A 23343-nucleotide genomic window follows, 5' to 3' on the forward strand; every position below is an offset into this window, starting at 1 on the left:
CGAGTGCCCGGCGAAAAAAAGAATCTCCCTATTCTCTATATATAAACCCAGGTCCAGCAGGAAACATAACAGCCCTACCACGTTACCACTCCACTTTAACCCTTCTTCCAAGGGAGGGTTGAAACCTTAGCGAAGGCAACCGATGATACATAATTACCATCTGCGCTCTCCCGGCTTTTGTGTGTGTGTGTGAGGGAGTACGTGGGTGGATGACAAGAGCCTATCTCTGAAAATCTGTGTCACATCTCTATACATGAATTTCTGTGTGAGTAATAGTCTGTGTATATGTGTGTGTGTGTGTGTGTGTGTGGTAAAACTGTTATTATGCATTTTTGCAACACTGGTTTGAAACTTCTAGGAAAAAAAATCGTGATTTTAGGTCAAATGGTTTATCTGTTACAATAAAGCAAAATCTAATCTAGAGAGAGAGAGAGAGAGAGAGAGAGAGAGAGAGAGAGAGAGAGAGAGAGAGAGAAGAAGAAGAAGAAGAAGAAGAAGAAGAAGAAGAAGAAGAAGAAGAAGAAGAAGAAGAACAAGTCGTCTGAGAGGCAAGCAGTGAAAATACCCTGCCTCAAAAGTGTTGGCTTTTATTTTCAGTTTCTTGTAAAAGGAGAACGGGACAGTAATTCAAAAGCAGGACTTGTTTAACATAAGTACAAAATATTGACGTCACTGTGTGCTCGGTGTGACGGGAAAACCTAGGGAAGTGAAATCAACATCTCGTTTCATAAAATGTAGCTAAATGAACCCCTGGTGGAAATAACCCTTATGATTGTTAATTAACCCCCCCGTGTGTGTGTGTCAGCTCGGGCGGAGAATGTGTGATGAGAGGAGTGGGCCCAGACTGAGGGCTCAGACTGAACTTCCTGTGGTCTACAGTCGTACATTCTCATAGCCTTTTATCGTCTCGTCAACTCACAATCACACACAAAACCTACACACTGTAACATGCCGAGCACGTCTCGTCTTCTCATCCGCTCGGTATAAAATCAGAGTAGACGCTAGACGTAAGACGTCACACAAAACACCACAGGAATTATTGCCTTTCATCGCATGTACACCTGTCTCTGCAACTGCACGTTTGCGTAACAGCTGTGTACAAACGGAACCCAGCGCAAGCTCTCTGTTACTACACCAAGTTATTTCAGCGCAACTACTGATGACGAGTCATGCCTATATTAATAATTAGTCATCAGTCATTATACATGTTATTACTCCATTAATATTTTATAACTTTGTGAGTCCAAAGAATATATATACATGACAGTGTTATTTTCCATCACGTGGATAAGTGGGAATTTGAGACAATAAATTTAAAGTGGCAACATGAAAAATCTTTCCTTTCAAATAGTTGGCCATAGGGACACTCTGAATAAATATCCCTGTTTGTCTGTTCGTGTGCGCAGCTGGCCTTGACAACCTCATAGCTCTTGGAAAAGAGATAAGAAATGGAGGCCAGTTTATTCCTCTGTTCTCAGCACTTCCACCTTCAGCAGACCCTGAAACAGTAACTCAGCAGTTCAGTATCATCCTGCTGAGCCGCTGTACGAGGCCAAATCGTGCATCAGCACTCCACCGATAGGACTGAGCTTCTCACACAGACACACACACACACACACACACACACATATACATACAGGGGTCACATGGTCAGTATGAGCGTACAGATGGGCCACTGTATGTGACTGTGCTTATGCAATGGTCTGAGTATGGTCTAACAGCTAAGAGTCCTATGAACTGCAGCTGCTTGGCTGAAAACATACCACACATACATGTACTGACTTGACATCAAGTTATTTCTCAATTGTATAATATGCTGCTTGAATTCATTTTGCATGAGCTATCCTGTTTCATGAAAATATGCATAATATCATTGATAAATGAGTACAGGGACATTCTTTGTACACGCTGTTCATTTCACTAAACCTGCTTTGTCACTGGTTACCAAAATGTCTTATATTATGCACTGCTTAACAATGTGTCTGTTATTATTTCATATGTTTCCAACTGTACACATTCTTAATTGCCTAAATCTTTCAATTAAGCGATTGAAGTATTGACGTTTTGCAGAACAGCTAGGATGACAAAGTCTTGTTAAAAAAAAAAAGAAAGAAAAAAAAAACAACCTGTTGCCAACGTTACTGTAGCAGGTCATCAGAGCTGGAAGGAGGTCTGGCAAACACACTTGTAAACTCATTAGCCAGGGTTGTGATACTTACTTAAATCTCTTTAAGCAGTGAGCTACAGGGGTTCACGTGTGTCTGTGTGGAACAGGTGGCTGTCTTGAGCCATCCAGTTCCATTCTTACAAAGTGGCAGCTGGTGGAATTTGTCTCTACCGGCCTTCTTCATTAATTTCAAAATGTGGCAACTCAACTTACATTCTCCTTCTTTCTCTCCTCCAGGGAGAGTCCAAGCTATTGAATCATAAGGGTTTTTTTTTTTTTTGACTGGAGTTACTAAACCTGAGTTAAAACTGAGTAAACACATATCATTTACAAAGAATTTGGGGGTTAGTGTGGGGTAACATGCTACACACTCGCAAGCCACTGAGTCTCTAAGAAAGATCATTGGATACAGTCTCCTTTAAACTAAGAGTCAAGGACCCAACCCTATATTCCTCTGCCTGAAACCAAACATCCACTGAGGACAATCATTAGCTATAAAAACAGGATAAGAGCTGCAGTTTAGGATAATGTTACACAGCATCATAGTATACAGTGGGAAGGCCAAACAGGAACCACAGGCTCTTCCAAAGAACAAGCCACTTAGTACAACAGAACTGATAAGTGTTGAATGTATGATGTTCCTTTTTCAGTGGAAGCACAATAATAGGAACAGCTTTGACTGGCAACAATGCTCGCGATTGCACACACACACGCACGCGTGCACACACGCGCACACGCACACACACACACACACACACACACTCATTCATTCATTCATTTACACATACTGGTTGCGGGAAGTTTAGAATTGGCCAGAGATGACTAAAATTAGAGAAATGTCTAGGGATGAAACTGCTGAGTTTCTGAATGTTTAATAAACACATTGGACATAGAACAAAGCAGATCAGGCCTAGGGTTTAAGAGAGAGAGAGAGAGAGAGAGAGAGAGAGAGAGAGAGAGAGAGAGAGAGAGAGAGATGAGACACAAAAAGGACCAGGAAAAAAACTGAGGTGACGGGTTACAACAGGCATTCATCACATTACAGGCAGTTGAAGACATCAGGAGAAAAAAATGGTTTTATGTTCTGATCTCAAACATAACCGAAAATGTGTTCGTTGCTTAGGTTATGAGTATATTTGCATGTGGGAGAGACAGAGTGTGAGAGAGAGATTCACAGTTTGATGAAATGATTAATACTGACTAAGTATTAGTGACAAAATATCACCAATAAAACAAGAGTTGTAATAATTGACAAAAACAGGTAAAGAAGTTACAGCGGGAAGGGAGGTTGGATGAACAGAAATCAGATGACTAGCCAAGAGGTGAACTCAGTAAGAGGAGCATTCACAACTAACCCGTCTGCACACCGATGTAAAAGAAAAGCTGTGTACAATATCGCCCAGATCCTCGTTTGATTAAATGACGTTATTTTCACCCACAATTAAATAGGGTGGCCCAAATATTAATCTATACTAAATTATGCTCAGAATTCCTCTTTTGGTAGACAAGTGTATATAATATAGAACGTGGGACAAAGTGGGACAAGCCAAGCACGTTTCTGTGTGGGAAGAAATTGTACTGTCAACTGCTGGTACGAACACTACCCGCAAAGTGATATGTAGGAGAGTTAACAGTAGGTGTGACTGTGACAGCTAGCAAACATTCAGTTACATTTGACATTTAAGTTGTTTTTCATTCACACTGAATGTCACAGTGTTGTGGTAAAAGGCGAATTCGACAAAGGTGTTACTTACCGTACAGCTAGATCGGACGGTATTCCTTGGAAGAAAGATGTCAGTTCAGTGGAACAAGGCGGTACCCTGTGATCTCTGCCGCCGCGTTAGCCGTAAATTTTAACAAATCCCTCTTTATCCCCTAATTTGTGACAGGTCAACTATGTATTGTAACAGTAGACAGTCTGTAGTTCGTAGTGAAAACGTTAGCCTGTTCACCTCAGTCTACTCAGCTAAATTAACGCGAAGATTATCTCCGCAGCTTGGTTTCTTTTCCATTGCGCTTCATAGAGGAAAGCCCCAGAGCATGACGTAATTCGCGTCCGACCTGGAAACCCCACCCCGTGACATCACCATTTTAAGTCTGGCTGGCTGGATAACGCCGGATAATATTTTACCGAAAACCTCTGTACATTCATGTTGGCGACGGTCAGAATGAAACTGACTTCACATCAGCAACGGTATTTCGAGTTCCAGTTCCGTGAAAAGAGTATCCTGTTCTGGTACTGAAGAAAGTAATGGGCCCGTGGTTGCACTTTCACAAAGGAAATGGTAATTGCTGGAATTTATTTTTATACCTTTTTCTGTCCTCAGGTATCTATCTATCTATCTATCTATTTATCTGTCTGTCTGTCTGTCTATACTACTGTCAGGAAGCTACCCGATTTCAATTTCGATTGTCAGTTCTTTCCCATCATGTAATGTCACATCTTTTCTGGTGAATACACGTCTTTATATCAATCACGACAAACAAAAAAAAGAAAGAAGGGAAAGAACCATGTATTAATGATTACTGTCTTTATGAAATAAAAACATTATTATATTTAAAAGGTTTTTGTCCTGATCCCGTGTAAAACAATAAAAGTATCCCAAACTCTTTCATAGTTTTGTGTTGTGATAAGTGTTTTTGGTGGTTTAACCATTTAGCACCTAAACAACAATACCGCCACAATAGATCTTTTTCCCCTCATGACCTTTTCCAGTGTTGTGCAATAATGCACCACTTCCATTATTTAGTTTCATTGCGTATACTCAAGTCTAGGTTGAATCTTACAACACCAAAAACATCTTTAAAGTTGTAAGACTTTTTGATTACAAAGTGGTCACATGACCAGACAGCAGTTCAGAGAAGTAAAGAATTCCCTCAACCTCTGCCTGAAGACAGCGGAAATAATAGCAGTCCTCATTGTATCAAATATCAATGGCCGGCGTTCATTAAAAATAAATATAGGCCTTTTTCAAGACGTTACACCGGAAAATCACTTGTGTAAGATACTGATCCACTTTCCCAAAAGCATGTAAAATTAAAATTAAAAATGTGTTTGTGTTGACATTTTCAGCTGTTCCAAGCACACCAAACCCACCCTCTCAAAGAGAGATGTACAAAACAAGGCTACAAGTTATTTCATGGTTGTAGAAAAGTGTCTCTTTTGTTTATTTGGAGGGGAACATGATAGGACTCTACTGAACGGTGGCTTCACTCTCAGCATATGCTACATTAAAAGCACACTCACTATCCACTCAGATATATCAAATTAAATGACATCCTCCCCTCCCTGCCGTTTGTTCGTCGGGATTGGACTGGATGGGAGAGGCTGGGCATTCAAACCGCTGTAGAAAGAAAAACAAACAAAAAAAAGAACTCAGGTAAATGAAAAACTGAATCCAAAACACATCCAAAAATGCACAAGAAAATATTGTATTTTTTCCACCATTCAGTCAAGAAACAAAGCAGCTAAGCAAAGGCAGGTGGCATAAAGTTTTGGTACACAGCGCCCTCTGGTGGACAAAGTAGTTTTACAATAACCACTACCAGTTAACCAGTACTCATCCACCATACAAGCTTTCACAACCAGCATACAAATGGCAAATAGTGCAAATGGCATTTCATAGCAAATTACAATGTAGTGCAAATAACATGCTGTAAACTTTTTTTTTTTTACATTTTACAAAATCTTGTTTTGAGCTTTGTCTTAAGAGCCATATTAAACATTGATCTAACTCCTTTACAGTCAAATGCCACCAATATACTCATCTAAAAATTAAGAAAAAAAAAACCCACACAGCATTTAACTCTTGGAAAACATCAAATAAGGAATTCAATTTTCTCTCTCTAATTTGGTCATAACAGCATAGACACAGCTCTCACTTCCCATAAGGCCAAAAGTTCCCCCCACCCACTTCCCAAATGACAAGAGAAACAGAGAGTGACTGGTACACACACACACTATTAAAAAAAAACAAAAAACCCAATGTCAGATCAGTCCATGCAGTTTCACAATATAGGCCTAAGTCAATTCGGGAAACTGAAAGAAAAGAAGAACACGGTGAAAGCGGGAGGGGACTGACGACACAGGAATAGATGTCATACACTAAGAGTGATTGTTGGAAAAGTCCCTCGACGCAGTAATGCGTCTGATCCAAGTATTACCAGCTGGCGGGAAACTAGATACTTGAGCTTTGATGAGGTTCCAGCCTTGAAAGGCAAGGTGTGGCTACATTTCTGTATCAGGTTTATATACATCCAGAAAAGACCTTTAGACCAAACACAAATGGTTTAAGAGCCAAATTAAGTATTTATACACATGGTAAATAATAGAGAGATTGGATTTTTGTTTGTTTCTGAGCTGGGAGATGTAGTCAGAGATTTAAAACCATGCTACCAGGCAAAACCATGATGATCAAACATCCTCACAGAAAAGCTGGTAGGAGAGAGAGAGAGAGAGAGAGAAAGAGAGAGAGACCCTTTAACAGTGTAGGACAAGAAAACAGAGTGTGGAAAGAACAAGCTGGAGGCACAGATTCGCAGACACAGAGTAAATTGAGATGGGAAAAAAAAGGGAGGAGCTAGATGAAGAACACCAGGTCTTTACTGGTAGCGGCAGAGAAAGCAGCGAGGATGGAGGCAAAGACAACGTCAGGTGACTGGGAGGCGTCGATGGCTCTGTGGATCCCCCGGGCACCGTAGTACTGCACCAGCGGGGATGTCTGACGATGGTAGGCCTCCAGACGCGAGCGTAAAGTCGTCTCGTTGTCATCACTACGGCGGATCAAGGGTTCGCCGGTCACCTGGAGGAAGAGAGGGAGAAAAAGAGAGAAGGTCAAAAAAACAAACAAACAAGCAACAAACAGTGGTAAAGTAGGGGACTGACACCACGGAGAGAGTCGCACCCCTGCACAAAACCTACGAAAAAAACAATCTCTATCTACTTCTGTGCTGTGCTGCTGTTATGTGGTGTCAGGCCCGTGTGTTTTTAAATGTAAATGCTCTGAGAAGTGTCTCTGGAGCACGGCTCCTTTTAACGGCTTGAAATGAATTCAAGACTTTTTATTTGCAGTTGAAATATACAATTTCTTGTGAAATGAAATGTACTGAGTTCCAAACAGAGGTGATGTGAAAACCAGCTGACATGACAAACATGAAACGACAGGAACACCTCCAGAATGACTGTCCTCCCTTACTCCACCATTCTACACCAAACCAAACCCACAAGAGTGACGCAAATTATTCAAAAGTACAGAGAGAGAACAGACGTGTCAATAAATTTAACAGAGAAAAAAAACCCTACAGTCTCTTTTACAGTCTAAATCACAAATTTCTAAATGCAGACTCATCCGGCCACTCCCACTGGCAGCGTGTTTTGAGCATAGCTGATTTCTTTTCCTGGAATTTTTGCACATCATAAATTAAAACTGATTAAGTATACTCAAAGGACCTTCTGTACCAAATGTCTGAAGTAAAAGCTTTGAGTCATTAGAAGCCACGGCCCTTCCTGAACATGGACATCGTGTAACAATGAAAAGCTCTTTGTTCACAAACGTACCACTGAAACCATCAGCAAGTACACACTCAAACACAGAGGCAGAGACAGAGACAAAAATGAAAGTTATAGTTGAAGCCGTCCCTTTATCTAAAACAGGTCACACAGATTCTTCCAGACAGAAAATAATGACTTTGTCCAGCACTTACATCATCTTTCATGGGATTCTTGGGGGGGTTGAACTCTTCATGGTAAGAGCGGCCACTTGGTTGGTGAATCAGCCTTGGGACAAATAAGCAGCAGAAGTTAGTGTCATAGTAGATGACATTCACAAGATGTTTATAGAGTTGCACAGAGAAACCTTTTGCCTTTTGCTTTTATGCACCTAAACAATAGAGTTTTCCCCATCAACATCAGTCACCAGATCCAAATGGTTTTAGTGTAAACCATACTTTTTATTCTGTCTTTCCATTAAAGTATTTTATTTCATCCCCATTATATATTTTATATAACCCCCAATATTTTATTAAACCTATTTTGATGTGTTCTTTGTCTCGTATTTTTATTTGTGTTGATTCTTGGACTTCACAGTGCCTGTGCGTTTACTCAGACCCTGATTTACAGTTTATGCTCTGTGTCATATTTATGTTATGTACAGTTTATGCACACACTGAACTGAATGCTACACATGACAGATGCTACAAAAATTATAAATCACTGGTCATTTATTTAATTTCATATATATATATATATATATATATATATATATATATATATATAGAAAGGATCCAGTGATCTCATACTGTGAATGATGATTTGAATTGATACTACATAACTAGATGTTACCTTAGCATAGCCTCTATGAGTTTGTGGTTTGATGTCATATTTTTTTCCTATACCAGAACCTAACCACATCATCCCATGTTTTCCCTCCTCCATCTCCTCATCTTACCTTCCACAGATCCTACGCACCAACAGGGAGTCCTCCACAGAAAACTCAATCACAGAGTCCAGCTTCTCTGCGCGTTTCTCAAGCAGATCATCCAGCTAAAAGGACAACGGGGGGGGGGGGGGGGGGGGGGGGCGACAGTGTACCATCAACAAAGTCCACTCTCCACTAAAAAGCAATGACTATTTCTGCACTAAGGAAATGTGAATTTTGAACATGATTAGAATCCTTACCATTTCTGCTTGCTTGACTGTGCGTGGAAAACCATCCAGTAAGAATCCGTTCTTACACTGAGGCGTGTCCAGGTTCTTTTCTATCAGCTCCACCACCATCTCATCACTGACCTACAGGGACGTGACAGGAGGGGATTCAGCCAACAGGGCAGCGACATAACACGTGACAGAACAATAGAGTCTGACCAAACAGGGCTGTTTAGGACAGACCCACAAACAAATATGTAAAACTAGAGACACGTGTCAACAAGTGTTACAATTTACAGATTTCGTCAAGATGTGACAATTTCACAAAGAACCATATTCACATAACAGACAATTCATGTATTTCACTTATCCACATGCTTCGCTACAGAAATTCACTAAACAGTTCAATAATATTTTGAATGATGTGGTCGGAGCTAATATGTGCACTGACACAACGAAAACGAGACGTGTAACAAGTCAGGAAGTCTAGGAGTTAGATGATTTGTATGCACTGTATATGCTGAGATAATGAGAGTTGAAGTACCAGTTTGCCGGCATCCATGGTCTGTTTGAGTCTCTGGCCAAGCTCTGAGCCAGATGCCACCATGGCCCTAAGCATGTCACCTGTGGCCAGATGACAGACACAGTATTTCTCTGCAAGCCGCGGAGCCTGAAAGGAAAGCATGGGTTTTGGTGACATCCATATCAGATAACCACTATCACATCAGTGAGTTCTGGAACCTGTTCAGGTCCCCTTCACTGATAAGTCAATGCAAGTTATTTAAGACCATCAGGAGACATTTGAAAGAGAGGCTAATTCTAACAACTATATAGTTGACCAAACACTATCAAAAATATTCAAGAGAATCATTCACAGTTGCAAAACAGTCTCTGTAAAAGCTTATAATTATTAGTCTGTTTGGAAGGACGTTGGGGAGATGAAAGGAGACTGGAGAGTGTTGAATGATTAACAGTAGAGAGCAAACCTTATCCCAAGGACACAGGGTTGCTCAAATGACAGTAACGGCATTACGGTGGTTCAGATGATGTCATGAGTGACTCTAAAATGTGACCAATGGTTTTGAAAAAATATCGAACGAGCCGCAAATTACTTTCAATAACATTTACGCCAAAAATTTGAATGATGTGCAGAACCATTACCCCTCGCCACATTTCTGGATAGTTGTCTGCACTACAAATGAAGCAATATTCCATCTCTTTTTTTGCATTGGCTGTACTGGTTAACATGTTGCAACTTTCTCAAGAGATAAAATAACGTAAGCACAGCATGACGGATTGGGAAATATACGCTCAATCACCACGCTCAATAGACAATGCAAGTGATACGATATCAAGATGACGCTGATACGTATTGCCTGGATCATCGATATTTGGAATGTAGTCTTACAAGCCAGTAGTGCCGTGAGACACAGCCATGCGGCGCGCTGAGCCTCGGTTGCTTCCCTCGCCTCTCACCTGTGTACCCTTCCCGGCGCCGGGTGGCCCGAGAAGAATCGCGCGGATTCCCTTCCGCACATCGGAGACGGCCTCGGTCAGCTGTGCGCTTGGTGCCATAGTCACAGTTTATGAGCGGTGTACTCCAACTTTTCTCCCCAGCGGACTTGCCGTGTCAGCCAACTCACAGTGAAAAGGAAGGGAAACCGCCTCCTATTTTCTGCATAGGCGATGGATACCCTCCCCTTGCCATACAAAAACTTTTCGTATTGGTCGGTGTGAATACGGTCAAAGATGCGGCATTTTCATTGGGTAAAGGAAAACATCGTTTAGGGATGTAATATCCGGGGTTTAAATATTCAATGACATCTAATGCAAAGTAATTATATATGTAATAGATATACACATTCATATTTAAAGATTGACAGTAATTAATTAGCCAGACGCTGAGAATAATATACATAAATCGATTCAAACAAGACAGACTGCGTTTTCAGTTTTAAAATATGAATGAGAGCATAAAAAAGAGTATAAAAAATTGTTGTTTATCTGGATCTCTATTCTGAACTAAAGATCCGTTAAGAACGTAAGGTCTGATCAGCACAGACACTATCTGATATGACCGTGATAGCAGAAAGTTATTAGTGTTCCTAAAATGTCTGATTATTGCGTTAGGTCAAACTGGGTTAATTTGTGAGCCAGAGGGCATTTTCAATGATAAACAGTTTTAATCTCTTTGTGCAACAGTATTGGTTGGTTACTCATCTGTATAAAGAAAAGAAGAACACACAATTTATGGTATTGATTGATCCAGATCTATTAACAACAACTTATTAACTTTCTTTATGTTCTCTTTCATATTTTAAAACCGAAAACACAGTCTATCCTGTTTGAGTAGATTTGTGTTTACCATTTTCAGCCTCAGGCTGATTAATTACTGTTAATCTTTAAATATGAACGTACATACTTACATTATGTATACAATTACTTTTCACTAAACGTCATTGAATATTTAAACCCCGGATGTTACATCCCTAAACGATGTTTTCTTTTACCCAACGAACATGCTGCATCTTTGACCGTATTCACACCGACCAATACGGCAAGTTTTTGTTCGGTAAAGGGAGGGAAGGGCACCCATCCCTTGCGAAGAAAATAGGAGGCGGTTTCCCTTCCCTTACACTGTGAGTTGGCGAGCACGGCAAGTCTGCTGGGGAGAAAAATTGGAGTAGGGGAGACCGGGTGCGCATTTTTGAAATGTAGTGTGGTAGGGGAAGGCTCAATAATATTCGTAAGAGACGCTACCTGATTGGCCGATGTAGCGTTCCTGCGTCTGAATAAAGCCTTTCCAAACCATGGCAACCCCAAACTTCTGTCATCGCAGAATTCACCCTTTAGGAGATTTAAATCCTATGGAGTCCTGCTGACATCAGATATTAGACATCCTGAAGTGCTTCAAATTCAAGTAAGGTATGTACACGTTGATGATGTATTATTGTTGTGAGCTGGTAGCGACATTAAAGTTAGTGTCAATGTTTTAAAGTTTCAAGACGTTATTTTTTGTTTTCTTCAGAGAGAGCATGACAATTAAGTGGTGTCATATTTGCCAGACACTTGGCAGATTGGAGCAGCTGGAGCATCTTGGGGTTAGGCATTAACACCTGCACATACTCCTTACACACACACACAACAGTAACACAATGGCATACACATGCCACAGTGATTGGACCCTTAAGGAGAACTACTGTGTATGCCACTAGCCACTTTAATTTATGTCAGTAGCTAATGTGGATTTACTAAAATTTCATTTAATCTGTTAAAACAGCAACTTTTCCCTGAGGGGTATGAACACAGTGTGTGTTCCCATGAGCCACTGGAAGGGGAGAATTTCAGGGCTTCTCTGAAGCTCCAGCTTCATACCAAGGAGGAGGTGCAGAGATGGCTGGAGGCCTTTCAAAGGTCATCCCAGATGACCTGGAGGGTGAAAAAAACATATCCCACTACTAAGGATTCTGTTCGCCACAACAAGTACAGAGTAAGAGCATTAGTGATAAGTGAAGGCTCTTTGTTTTGTGATTGTTTAAATAGTCACAAATTTAATGAAGCATTTCCATGTTCTAAGGTGGACTTGCGATGCCAGCACAACACACGACATCCATTATCTACAAAAAAGAACACATTCTGTCCAGCTGTGCTCTACCTTGTGCTGAAAAAACAGTGTTTCAGTCAAAACAGAAAGTCCAGGTTAGCTATGAAAGATAGTAATAGTAATAATATCATAATTAAATAGCAATCATTCTGAGATTGTATACTGTTTAATCAAGGTAACATACTCATCTTTCAGTTCAATTTTTTGTAGATCTGGTGATTGCCACAATCAAGAGGGGTTTTTGTTCCATGTGAACATTAAAAGTCAGCATAACCACCGCTTGATTTGTGCTGAGGCCTTGCAGCGCCGGGATGTGTCAAACGAAACAGTGAAGAAACTTAATAAATGGTTTGAAGGTGACCACTCTCCGTCTTCAGTCACCTCACCAACTGAAAGGAAGTTGTTCGATGAGATTGCAACAGGTATAGTACTTAAGTTGCTTGTCCGTAAATGTCACCAGCATTCTCTCTGTATATCTCCCCTGCCTGCCCCCCCCCTTCTCTCTCTCCTCCTCTCTCTCTGTTTCTTCCTCAATCCTTCTCCCTCAGCATCCATCGCTCTCTCTTCCTTCATTAGCTCTCTCTGTCCCTCTCTCTCTGCTCCTCCCTCTCTCCCCACCTATCTTGAAGTGTTAACTGTTGGTGGGCTTGCAAGTTTGTCATGGAATGATATGAAAACATTGATGGGTGTAACTGGCTTTAAACTTGCAAGGGAATTGGTACTACAGTGGTGTGTGTTAAACATTTCGGTACCACAGTCTCATTATTGCCTGATGTTTTACACTCAAAAAACTTTGTATTGCTTTATGACTTCTGTGACTTCTTCTGACCTCTCACCTTGTCTGTCCAAAAAGGAAAGTACAATGTACCAGACAACTGGTTTATGGGTTTGGAGTTTGAGAGGGAGGAAAGTCCATCCGTTGCACGAGAGTATGATGCAGTTATTTATGAGTAATATGCAATGATTCATGTAACACATAAATACAATCTCAGATTGACATACTGCGGTCCTTGCCAAACAGGTACCCAAGAACAGCGTGAAAGTGCGGAGGTTGACCCACCACATGGAAAACACTCACCACCCGGAGAAGGTTCACCACCCAGAGAAGGATCATCGTCCAGAGAAGGCTCGGCCAGTGAAACAAAGCCTCTTGAGGATCACATCAAATGCATGTTTGAGGGGCTGCTGGGGAAATTGAGACAGGATCAAACATTCCAGGCATCGGTAAAAAAGCTTTTGTCTCCTCTTATGAAAGGTTTACCACCGATAGTGGGCTCATTTCAGCAATGTCCGCATTTGACAAACTGAGCAGCGCGACCTCTACAGCCAATCTGTTGGAGATGCGGGCAAGGAAATGCCTACGGACGAGCACAGCAGCTTGTGTTCAACCAACAGCTGTGGCTCGATGGAAAGCACCTCTTGGAGGCAGACAGGCACTCATCACGGAAAGACACCCCCCCCCCCCCCCTCCCAAGAGAGCCAGAAAAGTGCATAGCTGCAGCAGGGGGAGCAGTGCATTGGCTAAAAGACCTGCACTGCACTCACTGTCTCAGTGTGTGACTTGAGTTTGTGTCTCTGGTTCACATTACACATACGTAAAATAAATTAACTGTATGTAAATTAAGTGTTTGTCCATTTGTTTTATTTACTTATTTATTTACACTTGCAGCAACGCGTGTGCAATTCAAATCATTTGTTCTAATCACTGTCAGAGATTACACGGCTTGACAGAACTATATATGTTGTCTGAGAAAATGAAATAATGTGGTGTTTCATGAACTACCCTTCCACTTGATAAATAAATTGGCTTCACTTCTGTGAAGCTACTTGATTTCAAAAATAGTAACACTAACCCCCTTGCTGCTGGGAAATGTAGTTAAACTAAGAGTTTTGCTGCTTGACGTGACGGCTCTGTCCAGCTCTATGTATTTTAACTCATGTTTTTTTTCCACTGGGTCCTCAGGCCAGCACTCAGACAGACTCTGTAAGGCTTCCTCCTACTTCAGCCCCCAGAATCCTGAAGAATAAAGCCCTGCTCTGTAAACCCATGAGCCAGACCAAGGGCACCATGTGTAAACCTAACACTGAAGACACTGAGACCCAGACAGGTATTCTGCATCTCTCTATTATGTTAATAAACACAAGAAAACACATTTCTCAGGATATGAAATGATGACAAAATGCACATAGACAGGAACTGAACACATTCAAACATATTTATATTCACACCCATGGATACACATTCTCACCTCATCTGGGTTTTTTTTATTTATTATTATTCACAGATGAAGACTTCCCAAAAGTGATAGTGTTGCCTCTGCCAGTTCCTGTTTATGTCCCAGTTCCCATGCACCTGTACACCCAGTACACACCCCAGCCACTGGGCCTCCCTCTGCCGGTACGCTCCTCTCTCTGTCACTCACACAGCTGTACACTCCCCAACACTCAGTCTACATTCAGAATACCCTAGAACACTTCCCCTTTTTTATGCATTAACACAAATTCATACCTCCCATGTAAAGCAGATCCACATTACCGACGTGCCACAGGCCCTGACTGTCAAACTGCTTATCTTGACTCTTACACTTACCCTGTCTCTAATCTATCCATTGCCTCTGATCACTGAATTTTACACACACAATCACACACACACACACACACACACACACACACACTCACTCACAATCACTCATTCATTCTTTCACACTCAGTCTATTATATTTGCTATATGCGATGCTATATTGGCTACGTATTTGCTATATTTGCACGATACTATATGCGGTATTTCTGTATGATATACGATGCTATATTTGTCTGTTTCTTGCTGTAGGTGCCTGTGCCCATGTTCCTGCCCACCACTCTGAGCAGTGCTGAGGGCATTGTCCAGACCATCCAGAAGATAAAGGAGAAGATCCCTGACGATCCCTTCGAAGCTGACCTCATCATGATGGCCGAAATGGTCGCCGAACAAAACGAGAGGGGACAACGTGCCTCCCATAGAGGTAGGGTAGAGAGAACGCCAGTGTGACAAAGCTTTAAAGAAGACATAGTTATTTCTGTGCTATGACAGACGTTTTCTTACCTCACGTGACCATTGTTTGCATATGAAAAAAAGACGATGCATTTATAGTGTTTATTATAAACCCACCAGAACGTAGTTTTTGTCAATCTGGTGTTGCACCTGGTAAAGGATTCAGTGCATGAATCTCTATGAGTTTTAATTGTGCTGTTTATAAAACATTGGTGGTATGGATTGTACCAGACCAGGCCAGTACTGTCAGTGAGGATTTGGACCTGGAGCCTTTGTCCAGTGCAGTGAGCTGTGAGGATGAGAGCAGCTTCAGTAGTCAGCAGTGGAGTCAAACCTCAGAACCAGAGGGATCGCCTTCAGCCAAGCGGACCTCAGAAACACTCGCTCCTTCTCCAGACCAGGGGCCTCAGGTGGACCTGGAAGCTGACTTTCCTATTGGTGAGAATGACTAAAAGAGCCTCCTTCACCCTTAATGATGGATGATATTTATGTCTTAGAATCAAGACGCTAAAGTTTTAAATACCGCTAAAAGAGTCTATTAACAATCAAAGTTCCATATCTCGCTGACAGAACATTTCTCTACACACAGAAAATCAGACACTACAAAGGCCTGCGTAGAGTAGTTTAAAGTTTAAGCCTTATCATTATCAAGGGAAAGATACGTGAAGTGAGGATCTTATCAGAGGGGGGTGGTGTCTAGACACTCTGGAGTTCTAAAATGTGCTTGGGATTTTTGTGACCGAAGCACAACAGATAAAGTCACACAACACTGTTGCGTTATTGTGACAGAGTGCTTTGAGCTGTACGAGGAACAGCAAAAAGCGGGAAAGGAACAGCAGAGCACGCCGGCACAGAATTTGAGAACCCACAAAAGAACCCGCGACGGCTTCCCTCAAAGGAAACGGGTATGAATCATCAGAACAAACCATGCCTTTCCTTCTTCACCATGTTTCCTATCTCACAAAGCCACGCTTCCTGTCCTCATACTAGAATATAAATAGTCCTCTGAATGTCCCTGTGGACACAGAGGCCTATAGGAATGCCTTGAACAAACCACTCGTATGGAGAGAAGACATTTTTTTAGACTCTTCCCCTGACCGTGTCTGTTCTCTGTGCTCAGGCCCGGAAACGTTCAGCGGCACCAGCCACCGCGGAGGTCGCCGTGCCGCCGGTCGCCGTCCCGAACATGTCCGTGCTGCAGCAAGAGTACGGGGTGAACGCCTGGAAAAGCTGGGTTCGCTGGAGGACTGCACAGCCCAACATGGACACGCCCAAATTAGGCTGTGAGCTTCCTCACGTGTCTTATTCATTTGATTCTCCTTTACAAAGACTGACTCCTGACACACTTTCTTACTCAACGTTCTGCTGTCACACACTGTTACAGTTGGAAGAGTTTGTGTGTGCCATTCTCTGATACTGACCTCTGTCTTTCTGCTCCAGCACGGCCTATGAAGCTGAAGGAAGACATGCTGCAGTGCAGCACTGCAGAGCTAAGCTACGGCCTCTATAAATTCGTCAGTGAAGTGCGTCAGCCCAACGGGGAGAGTTACAGTCCGGACAGCATCTTTTACCTCTGTTTAGGCATTCAGCAGGTAACACACTCATTTTTTCACTCTCACTCGTACAGACCTACGCACATTAGTCTAGACAGCTGCAACTGGGGATAGAGTCGTTCCACAGCATCAATGTGTGACTCCTGTGCTAACAGCACGCAGTAGTGAATGTCAAGTCAAGGAGAAATAAACGAATCCTGAGGGAGAGCACAGAGTTGTCTGAGGTTTTTTCACACCGACACACAAGTACATGTCTGTGTTTGCGTGTCTGTGTTTAATAAATATAACTAATAAATATAACTATGAAGGAGTGATTCCTGTTGCTGACTGGCCCTCTCTGCCTCTGTCTTTGTGCAGTATTTGTTTGAAAACAGAAGGATGGAGAACATTTTTAGTGATGTCTTCTTCAGCAAGTTTACTCAGGAGATAACCCGCATTCTCAAAGACTGGAAACCAACAATATTACCTAGTGGTGAGATATATATATATATATATTTAAACACCCTTCTTATTTGAACACGAAATGCACCTAAGAGATAATATTGTAACTATTTGTTTTCCTTCTCTGTCCAAATCAGTTTATTTCTTCTCTCTCTCTCTCTCTCTCTCTTGTTCTCCCTTTTTTTTTCTCCTGTCTTTTCTATGCCTTGCAACTCTCTCTTTCCCCTCTCTTAAATTTTTTTTTTTTTTTTTTATTACGCCCCTCTCCCCCACTCTCTGTAGGCTACATTCACTCGCGGGTAGAGGAAGAGTATTTGTGGCAGTGTAAACAGCTGGGTGCATACTCTCCCAGCGTACTGCTCAACACACTACTCTTCTTCTGCACTAAAATGTTCAAATTCAAGACGGTGGCACAACACCAGCGCCTCTCCTTCGCCCACGTCATGCGCTGTACCCGACCCAGCGGCTCGGGCAAGGTCAGCTTCCTCCGCTTCTACCCCCCGACAACCAAAAGGGACAGTATCCCAAACACAGGTGAGTGCCTTCCCCACTGTCATACTTTCTATGCGTGTATCCTCGATTCTGTTACATATGTGTTTGGTGTCCAGAGAAGGAAGATGGCTCTTCTAAGAGGAAGAGGGAGGATGAGGAGGACAATGACACGGGTGTCTTAGAGATGCCTGAGAACACTGAAAACCCACTTCGCTGTCCAGTCAGACTCTATGAGTTTTACCTCTCCAAATGGTGAGTGAAAAAGGCATTGCTGTCCTCTCTATATAGGATAGCTCTATTATAAAGCTACACGGACAGTATTTCTCCTTGGTGCTGAATTTGATGAATGTTCTCAAATTAAACACAATTGTGGGTTGTTCAAGCATTCTAAGCTCACTCTGATATGAGTTTTCCTGTTAAATAGTAAATCGTTAACAGTAGTTGTTGACAGATTCAACAAACGCGATTCCAGTCAAATCGGTTTTGGCCTGTGAGGGAGGGAGCTGAGGGAAGCTATCTCAGAGAGCTGAACTGTTCAAACCACTTTGTTTTTTGCCTCCAGCTCCACTACGATGAGGCAGCGCACCAACGTTTTCTACCTGCAGCCGGAACGTTCTTGCATATCCAACAGCCCCATGTGGTTCTCCTCCATGGCGCTGGACAGTGAAATGCTGGAAGGCATGCTCACGCGCATCCTCATCGTCCGACAGCTACACCTGGAGACCGAGCCGGCCCAAGGACAGGCCCCTGACTCCGACCACAATGAACATGCCTCGGAGTGAAACACACACACACACACACACACACACACACACGTGCTGTGCTAACGCCACACATACATGGACATCAAGACCTAATCACTCTTCCGCAGGGATGGACTGCTCCTCTGTGTATGGTGCTGTTTTGGGCCTTCCCACGATCCCTTCGTGGTGGCCCTGCGGCGGTGTGCATGCAGACGTTGCTAATGTGAAAGGAGTCACCTTTCGTTTTGCTCTGCTCTTCATTCACCACGTCTTCAGCATGGATAGTGTTACCGACTCCACCTTCAAAACGCACAGTTATATCACAATAGTTCATTTACCTGCTGTACTGTGGCCTGTTTGCTGTACGAGCACATTGACGTATGGCGTTACATTGCTAAGTTTGTGTACTAAATCATTTCCCTCACTCTTGGGTCTGTTTGCAGTGCTTCTGTAAGAATGAGTTTAAAATTTAACAAGAAACTTGCAATTTACTTTTGGAAAAAAAAGAAAGAGTAAAACACATGTTTGTATGGTCCACACACAGAACACATAGTATTTGAGAGAGAGTGTATTGTTGAAAGGTATATGATGCTCTGCTACATTATTGTGATCATGGAAACTTAGGTTGACCAGAGATTGTGATGTTTTCTTAAAGATTAGACATTGAAACACTAACTATACAAATGTTTATCACACACAGACTTTAAACAACAGCAGCTAGCAATGTGTCAACGCATTGATTTAAAGTGACAAGACGCAATATTTTTACTTGTACTATACATGTGTTTACTGCTAGTTCGGCTACGTCAGGTGGAGTACTTTGAGATCATGTTCCCAGGAATTGTCTGTTATAACCTGGAAAACATTTTTTAAAAAAGTTTTGTATAAAATTTTGTATTTAAAAAAATGGGGTTTTTTGTGTTATTTAACAAGTTGGAGTACTGCTGTGGTACCACTCATCTAGAGAAACCTTAATAAATTTGGATCAATCAGTACCATAAGTTGTGTCTTCCTCTTTTCTTTATACAAATCAGCAACTAAGCAATACTGTTACACAAAAAGATTAGAACTGTTTATCACTGAAAATGCCCTCTAACTCACAAATTAACCCAGTTTGACCTAACGCAATTGTCAGACATTTTAAGAACACTAATAACAGTCTGATGTCACAGTCATATATCAGATATTGTCTGTGCTGAACAGACCTTTAGTTCTTAATGGATCTTTAGTTCAGAATAGAAATCCAGATTAAAAATAGTAGAAAAGAGGTTATTAAGATCACAGTATGGTCTATGAGAGAAAAACATTTATGTGACCTGGTGTACTGTGTATTTTATATTTTATAATGTTTTAATGTATTTTATAGATAAGAGATGATCACAGCCAATGAGAGAGCAAGAGAAAGCAAAAAGTGTATGTTCTTATCAGGAAACTTTGCAACAGTCTCCCATCTTTCCTTTTCACAGAACTGATAAGTGAGTGAACAAATCTAAAGAACCTGCTTAGGCTCTATATTCTTTTCTGACCAGGTATGTCAGATTAAGCTATTTCACAGATTAAGTAAATGATGTAAAGGATGTAAGTGAAGGATGATTTCGTGTTAGATTAAGAATTCTGTGTGTTGAGGGATGCTGTGTGATTACTGATGGTTCTAGAAGGAAAAGGTGCAGTTAGAGGACACATGACTCTGGAACTGGGAAGTTTAGACAGGGATGGTAGAATCACGGTTTTACCAGTTACGTGTTTCTGCCACTTGCTGTCCCTTCATTCTTTGTTCATTGTGAACACTGATGCTGACAAGTATAGAAACTTTTGTCAGCATATATATTTATATATTTATGTTCAGTTCAGAACCATCTCACTGCTAAGCGTAGAAGGCAAGATATTTTTCAGTATCCTGTCATGACAACTAACCGAGTTCCTTCTGAAGAATAGCAATATTGACACCTCTGTTCAGAAGGATGGGATCCCTGGAGTGTCTTGGTGTTTGGAACGCACTGATGTGGTCACGCACCTTGTCAGGGAGGCACACGAAAGCAAGGGAGACCTGACTGTGTTGTGGCTGGACCTTACTAATGTGTACGGATCCATACCACACAAACTCGTTCAGCTTGCCCTACATCGACACCATGTACCCAGTAAATTCAAGGACCTTGTTCTGGACTATTATAGTAACTTCAGGCTAAGAGTTACTTCAGTGTCTGGTACATCAGACTGGCATCGGCTTGAGAGAGGCATAACAGGCTGAACCATCTCAGTCATCATTTTCGCCCTCACCATGAACATGATTGTTAAGGCAGCAGAAGTAGAATGCAGGGGCCCCTTGACCAAGACTGGAGTGAGACAGCCCCCAATAAGAGCATTTATGGATGACCTGAGTGTCACTACAAAATCTGTCCCGCGCAGCAGGTGGGTACTCCAAAGCCTAGAGAATCTCATCACTTGGGCAAGGATGAGCTTTAAACTAGCAAAATCAAGGTCTCTAGTGCTGAAGAGGGTGAAAGTAGTGGACAAGTTCCAGTTCTCACTGGCCAGAGCCACCACCCCATCCATTACAGAGCAGCCAGGCAAGAACCTCGGAAAGACCTTTCACTGCAGCCTAAAAGACACTGCTCCATTCAGAAAACCAGCAAAGACCTTGAAGCCTGGCTAACCAAGGTGGACAAAACAGGCCTGCTGGGGAGGTTCAAGGCCTGGATTTACCAGCATTCCATTCTGCCTTGGATCCTGTGGCCTCTGCTGGTGTATGCAGTGCCCATAACAACAGTCGAAGCCCTGGGGAGGAAAATCAACAGCTACTTGCGAAGACGGCTAGGTCTACCTCGTAGTCTGAGCAGTGCTGCTCTGTATGGCACCCGTAACATCTTGTAGCTTCCAATCAGCGGCCTTGCTGAAGAATTCATGGTGGCACAAACACGGTAAGCACTTCCCAGCAACCAGGGTCAACGGTGTCCAGGGCAAAGAGTGGCAACATCTCGTTCAGGAGGAAGTGCGGGCAGGCATGGAGGAGGTACGAGCCAGCAGGATGGTGGGGATGGGACAGCAAGGAGCATGGACTGGATGGGAAAATGCACTGCAAAGAAAGATCTCCTCATCCAATATCTGGCAAGCAGACTTCCATCGCATCAGATTCTTGGTCCAAGCTGTCTACGACCTCCTACCAAGCCCAGCAAACCTTCACGTCTGGGGCAAAAGTGAGACACCTTTCTTGCCTTCGTTGTTCTGGAAGAGGATCCCTGGAACACCTCCTTAGCAGCTGCCCAAAAGCCTTTGGAGACGGCTGCTACCGCTGGCGCCATGATCAAGGCAGTAGCTGATAGTGTAGCCACAGCCATCAGCCATCAGCACCAGCAAAGGCCACCACAAGCCAAAGACCATTACATTCCTCAGAGCCGGAGAGACGCCTCGCCAACAGCCTAGAGCAGAGTCTGGCCTCCTCGCCACTGCCACCAACTGGCAACTGGAAGTGGACCTGGGCAAATAGCTGAAGTTCCCAGTGCCCTGGGAAGAGTGCATGGATGAGGCAAATGAGAGGAAGCACACAAAGAACCAGGAGCTTGTGGAAGAGTTCAGAAGGCAGGGCTGGTGAACTCACTGTGAGCCTGTGGAGGTGGGCTGCCGGGGATTTGCAGGGCGTTCACTCTGCAAAGCATTTACATTACTAGACATCACCGGCCTAATCTGATCTAATCTGATCTAATCTCCCGTTTCTTTCAAAAATACTTGAAAAATGTGTAGCTGCTCAGCTGATAGCCCATATGTCCTCTGACAATCTGTTTGAAATATTTCAGTCAGGCTTCAGGTGTTTTCATGCTACTGATACCATGCTTATTAGAGTAACTGATGATTTTTTCTTACCCATGGATGCTGGTGCTACTTCTATTATTCTGCTACTTCTTATTCTGCTTGATCTGAGTGCAGCATTTGACACGGTCGATCACACCATATTGTTAAAGCGCCTGGCATTCATGGCCTGGCGCTCTCTTGGTTTACGTAAATGCTGGTCACTGGTCCCCCCTACGCATAAGCATCCTTTTAGTGATCTTACCCTAAATTTTGACAACTGCAACATCTCTCAAAACTCTTCAGCTAAAAACCTTGGTGTGATTTCTGACTCTAATCTCTTGCTAGTCACTCATATCAAAAACACAACCAAAACTGCCTTTTATCACCTCCGTAATATCGCTGAAATTAGGCCCTTTCTAAGTATGGCTGATGCAGAAACCATTGTTCACGCATTTGTCACGTCTCACCTCGATTACCGCAATGTTCTGTTCTCTGGCCTGCCTGCAATTAGAACCAAAAGTCTTCAGCTGGTCCAGAATACTGCTGCCAGAATTCTGACCAGAACAAGGAGGTTTGATCACATTACACCTATCCTGGCTTCCTTTCAGTGGCTCCCAATTCATGCAAGGGCAGATTTTAAGGTCCTCTTATTAACATATAAAATTTTACATGGGCTTGTGCCTTCCTACCTGTCTGACTTAATTAAACCCTATAACCCCCTTTGCACCCTGCACTCTCAAGATTCTTGACTATTAGTCATACCAAGAGTTAAAAAGAAGTCCACTCTCCCTTCCTCTGGAGTGGTTTATCTACAGAAATTAGGGAGGCAAACTCTCTCCACACCTTTAAAACCACCTTAAAAACACCTTTGAACTTATGGATA

General features: G+C 42.5%; 1 protein-coding gene and 2 pseudogenes across 2 annotated transcripts; 2 read left to right on the forward strand and 1 right to left on the reverse strand.

Annotated features, from left to right (window-relative positions):
- Positions 1-5303: 5303 nt before the first annotated feature.
- On the reverse strand, positions 5304-10472 carry ak2 (adenylate kinase 2). 2 transcript variants are annotated; one of them, XM_030788992.1, is made up of 7 exons: positions 10287-10472; positions 9355-9480; positions 8844-8954; positions 8614-8708; positions 7871-7943; positions 6774-6969; positions 5304-5511 (listed from the first exon to the last, which is right to left on the reverse strand). In XM_030788992.1, the coding sequence occupies exons 1-7, from the start codon at positions 10383-10385 to the stop codon at positions 5504-5506; spliced, it is 708 nt and encodes a 235-aa protein (XP_030644852.1). In that variant the 5' UTR covers positions 10386-10472; the 3' UTR covers positions 5304-5503. The 2 variants fall into 2 exon arrangements, with proteins under 2 accessions (XP_030644852.1, XP_030644851.1); XM_030788991.1 differs by lacking the exon at positions 5304-5511 and having other exon boundaries at positions 5551-6969.
- A 1493-nt stretch (positions 10473-11965) lies between these two features.
- Positions 11966-18713, forward strand: LOC115824782 (zinc finger MYM-type protein 4-like; annotated as a pseudogene).
- Positions 18714-20355: 1642 nt separating this feature from the next.
- On the forward strand, positions 20356-22359 carry LOC115824783 (uncharacterized; annotated as a pseudogene).
- The last annotated feature ends 984 nt before the right edge of the window (positions 22360-23343 follow it).

Source organism: Chanos chanos, chromosome 12 (genome assembly GCF_902362185.1).
Source record: "Chanos chanos chromosome 12, fChaCha1.1, whole genome shotgun sequence".
Classification (NCBI taxonomy): Eukaryota; Metazoa; Chordata; class Actinopteri; order Gonorynchiformes; family Chanidae; genus Chanos; species Chanos chanos.